Source organism: Octopus bimaculoides, chromosome 9, assembly GCF_001194135.2.
Source record: "Octopus bimaculoides isolate UCB-OBI-ISO-001 chromosome 9, ASM119413v2, whole genome shotgun sequence".
Lineage (NCBI taxonomy): Eukaryota > Metazoa > Mollusca > Cephalopoda > Octopoda > Octopodidae > Octopus > Octopus bimaculoides.
In genome coordinates this window covers 61,164,474-61,169,785 of record NC_068989.1, presented here as the reverse complement: position 1 = coordinate 61,169,785, position 5,312 = coordinate 61,164,474, and the positions used below count along the sequence as shown (strand labels likewise).

The window sequence follows — 5,312 nt, the reverse complement described above, 5'->3', positions numbered from 1 at the left end:
AATCATTAATATATTAGAGAAAGTAAGATATTTCGAGAAATCCCAATATATAAATGCATATTGACATTCAGAAATAGCTCTTCGACCTACTTTTATACAATTTCATTTTCATTATCGACACTGGGATCTCATTCTATATTTTCCGTATATTAGTTTTTTAAAGGCAGTCCGGAAGCTTGGATTAAATATGGTATATATTATTGGATTCAAAAGGCTGTTTAAGTAACCAAGCCACAAAAAGAGACTCATCAGAACAGGGGGAAAATAACAATATTCTTTACAAAACGGTCCGATCAAGGCAACCATGAAGAAAGGCAACCAGCACGCCATAAAGCCACCAGTTATAATGGCAATCACTCTGGCTGCCTTCCTTTCTCGCTTCATCTCAATTTTTTCTTTCTTTACCCGTTCTCGTTCACGTTGACGTAATCTTTTAACGTGACCATTAGCTGACTGTCTTTGATTCTTTGAAGAAATTAAATTCCTACATCCACCACTGGCTTTTGGTCCCGACGGAACTGACAATTGATTAACTGATGTTTCAGCTAATTTCGTTCGTCCAGTTGGAGCAGTTAGTGTTAATGTGGACGATGCGGGTGTGGCTGTAGTTGTTGCTGTTGTCGGGCTTGTTTGTATTGCAGATTCCCGTTCATCAGTCAATTCCATAACGCTATTCACCCGCGTTAGTTCATTCATGTTCATACAAGATCCATTGTAGGCACTATATCTTTCATGACTAATGTCACTTCCAGAGGAGTTCGGTGAGAGATTTTGACCCTCTGTCATTGTCACTGTAATGGCTGAAACAGGTACAGGTCGTCGGTAGCCGTAAAAACCTTTCTTTCGAATCCGTGTCCGGGCAGCGACATATATTTTGATATTTAGAACTAGCATTAATATCAAAGGAAAATAAAATGCGCCCAAAGTTGAGAATATTGTGTAACCTAGGTCTTGACTGATCAAGCAACGTTTTGTGATATCAGGATCGTTGTCATCTTTCCAGCCAAATAATGGAGGTATCGATATTGAGACGGAAACCACCCACACAGCAACAACCATACAGCCTATTAGTTTGGCACATCTCCGTCTGATATAATCGATATTTGATACAGCCCAATAACGATCAAATGCTATTGCAACTAAGTGCAAAATAGAAGCAGTGCAACATAAAACATCGAAACTAATCCACATATCGCAGATTGCACCTCCAAAGTTCCAATCCGGAGTTACTTCGTGGACAACACTTATGGGCATGACCAGTATAGCTACCATCAAGTCCGTCACAGCGAGAGACATTATCAGATAATTAGAAACACCACGTAGGCTTTTTTCCAAAAGGATTGCGGCAATGACAAACACATTCCCAGCAATTGTAACCATGATTATAATTGAAAGAACAACACAGATGATAATTTTGATAGGAAGTGAATAGATTTCCTCACTTGGAGTAAATAAAGGATCGACACTGATTGAAATGTAACCGGTTGATATTCCATTCTCCGTTGTAACATTACCCAAAATTTCGAAATAGTCAGTAACATTCTCCATCTTTTTTCATGGTATGTTCATATACATAGCAGAGTATCCAATATCGCTTTAAATTTCCGGAAACAATTCTTTACAAGTGATATTCCTTCCATTCAGATTTCAAAAAACTCATTCGATGTTCATTAAAAGAAGTCCTTTGTCAAGTCCGCTCAATCTAATGGATATTACGAAATAGTGTGGATATGTTCTAATTAAGGTCGCTGTAGCATTACCTGCAAAAAATTAAGAAATGAATATTAGTTAAATCATGGTATTGTTAAAATACAACAGCGTTACCTATTTAAGAACAGATTACAATTCCAAAATCAATTATTGATGTACTTATATTATCTATTATGATAGCATTAGTTCGTCATTGTAAAACTATACAAGATTGAAAGGATATTTTCAGATGCGCATAATTTTTGCTTTACTTGCTTCAGTCATTGGACTTCGGCCAGTATGGGGCAACTCAAGTACTAACATTTTTTAAGCTTGATACTCATTGTATAGGTATCTCTTTGCGCAGCAACGGGGGCGTAAACAAACCAACGCCGGCTGTCATGCGGTAGTGGACAAACACAAGCATAAATACACACACACATATATACACACGCGCGCACACACACACACATACACACATAAATATAGATAAATAAGTTAGAATACCAGAATACTACTTGCTAGAAATAGGAATTAACACGCCAAATCCGCAAATTTTTCACTATTTTTATAATATTTGTTACATTCACCGTGCAATTAGTATATCTCGTAAATAGAGGATATTCTGTACAATGAAGTTAGCATGACAAAGGTTACTACTCGGTGAGTGCGATGTCTTCTAACACCTGATCAAAACCGCTCTAGGAAAATTTGACACTGTTTGAGGCAGATCCAACTGGATTCCTTGAATGTTTCCTAGCCGTGGATGAGTATTGGGTTCATCACTTTGAACCACATATAGACAACCCATGCAGTTGAAACTCGAAATAAAGCTAAGATCGTATCATCTGCAGAGAATTCGAGGGCCTCAGTTTTATTGGATGCGAAGGGCTTTGTGTTTATGTAGTATATTACAAAGGGTCACACCATACATGGAGAGTAGTTTGCTCGCTTTCTGAGACAGTTACGACAGGCTATTAAGACCAAACTCCCAGAAAAGCTGACGTAACACACACGTCCTTGATTTCAATGGCTGCTGTGCTTAATTGTGGCTTGGAATTTGTTGACTACCCTCCCTATTCTTCTGATTTGGCCTCATCTGACAAACTTTTTTCTCCAGCATGTAAAAAAAGCCACTTGGTATCGCAGTGATGATGACGTTATATATGTTGTTATTGACTATTTTGATCAACAGGATGAAAGCTTCTTCACCGATAGAATTCATGCATTGCAACGCCGATGGAAGAAATACGTGGACCGCAAGAGAGACTTGGCTGAGAAATGAACCTCTTCTGGTCACAGTCAATGAGAATTTTTTGTTAGCCTATGAACTTTTCAGCCGACGCTTGTATTTATTAACTATTTATAATGTTCGTATTAGTAGAGATACTGCTTTTTTGTTTTCATTTCCAATATTCTAGTAATATCTATTTCCAGTTATTTATATTTCGTCTAGACATATATATGTCCTATGGCAATGAAACTTCGATATATGTGTGTGTGTGTGTGTGTGTGGACTAAAATCTTTTCCTGAGGGTCATCGTTTTCAAGAATCTCTGTGACTGAGCTTCTTCTTGCAATCTCTTTTCATTGTCGGATACTCGTGTGTGCACAGTTTCTCCTAGCTTGGCATCAGACACATCAAATGCATGTTTATTCCCTTACATTTCTGTTGGTGTTACACTCATTACACAATGTCGATTTATGAAAAAAGAGCCAACAATAATTTACCTCTGGTTATGGTCTACCTTCGCTTAACATTTGCATTTTTCATTTCTCCAGATATTCCACGGTTAATTATTGTGTAGTTTCTCCTTACAAACCTTTCGGGCTATAAGCGAAAATGGTCTATCTCTGTGCTGTAAATCAGTTTTAACTTTGTGTGTACCTGCAATTTCTCAGCCAGAATTTCGATTTCATGTTGTATATGATCTCCCAAATACTTTTAATGATATATTGGGCGTATGGTTACTTTCTCAACATACCTTAAACACGCAATTCCGTAGCTCTATGTTTACCTTACTTATTAGCCTTTTCCCAATTTCTATTGTTGTTTATCTTTTCGTCTCACAGCAGTCAGTCTTTCAAATAGCAGTCTTTTATTCCGTGACCTACTTGAAGTTAGAAAACAGTTTCCATTTCCTTTACTTTTTCACTGTTTTGCAGCTAGGTTAATCATTTCCATTGTTCTGTAATAGTCATTTTGTGCTAAAATGGATGTTTTCTAGTAATATATGTCTATTCTTCTAAATCTCATCCATTCCTAGTATGAATGACAAATATAATTTGTATGGTGTATTGTAAAAACAGAAATTATTTTTCCTATCTCTCTAGTCTCGGCTAATTCCTTTTGATATTAGAATATTGTATCTTACTACTTTTAAATCAAGACAATTAAGGGTACATTACATTATTTTCTTTATTTCGGTGTATTTTAGGTATTAATTTAATTCCTGAATATCCCTCTCTAGTCTCTTCCTATTTTATATTGTATGGGTATTATAATCTGTCTAGTTACTTGATTCGTAAATATTTGTAACTACGTATTCAATTTAATTCTCTTACATTTCTTTAAATGGCATAGTCCACGGTTTCTTCTGATAGTTTCCATCGCGCTCAGGAGCTCTTTAGCGAATATTTTTGTATATTTTTTAAATATTCTATTTCTTTCATATTGATGTCGTGTACATATATAAATTGTGGTTGATTGTCCCACTATAGTAGCTTAGTCAAAGATCAAAATATGAAAACCATTATCAGTGCTTCTTTCTCCAGACCACTCAAAAAAGTCACTGATATTCATTTCCTAGTTTACGAGATTTGGTGCAGTAAAATCAGTCACAGGACGGCAGAACACAGTATTGAGAATATAACACTTAATCATTTTGTCTAGTTTCACTGGAAAATCAGAAGCTTGCGGTAATAAACAAAAAATTCTATATTTAAATTTGCAACATTTCGTGAGATGTCTCCTATAAAAACTGAATGTAAAGTCGATGTTAAAAAGTATTTGAAATGTTAAGAGGACACAGTAAATTCCCACCTTAATTTTTACGAAACACTCTAGGGAAGCCACCAGTTGCACTTCCGATATAATACAACATATCGAATAGTTTACTACATTTAATGCAACATGCTCTAATTAAATGCGGTATATAGAATAAGTAAAATAAATTTCCATCAAATGCTGCGATATATTCGAAACAGCTACTGCACAGAACCATAATTCTTCATCAGCTTTGCATCCCGAGTAACAATTTTTTCTTCTTACATATTCATTTTGTCCAACAAAGATCACATGATAACGTATAGAAACACTAATTAGACAGTTCTAACACGTTTTTTCAAAGTCTATAATAGAATAAAGAGGTCTGGTGGCAACTGCAAGAATGAATATAACAAGTCTATAACTCGAAATACATTAACGTGATTTACTAACGGCAAATGTGCTTGAACAGCTGAGAGGATAGTAGCTTTAATGTATAATTGTTGATGCTTTGTACCTTCATGTGAGAGCACATCATTTGTAGCTTCAAATATGGCACATCTATCTATCTATCTATCTATCTATCTATCTATCTATCTATCTATCTATCTATCTATCTATCTATCTATCTATCTAT

At 35.6% G+C, this 5,312-nt stretch overlaps 1 protein-coding gene across 2 annotated transcripts in view; it reads right to left on the bottom strand.

The window, feature by feature from the left end:
• Positions 1-6: 6 nt before the first annotated feature.
• LOC106873250 (5-hydroxytryptamine receptor 1B) overlaps positions 7-5,312 on the bottom strand; it is a 178,739-nt gene continuing 173,433 nt past the window's right edge. For both annotated transcript variants that reach the window (XM_014920534.1, XM_014920533.1), the window contains one exon: positions 7-1,760. In XM_014920534.1, the coding sequence (XP_014776020.1) occupies positions 112-1,548 (1,437 nt within the window). In that variant the 5' untranslated portion in view covers positions 1,549-1,760 and the 3' untranslated portion in view covers positions 7-111. The remainder of the gene's footprint in view (positions 1,761-5,312) is intronic.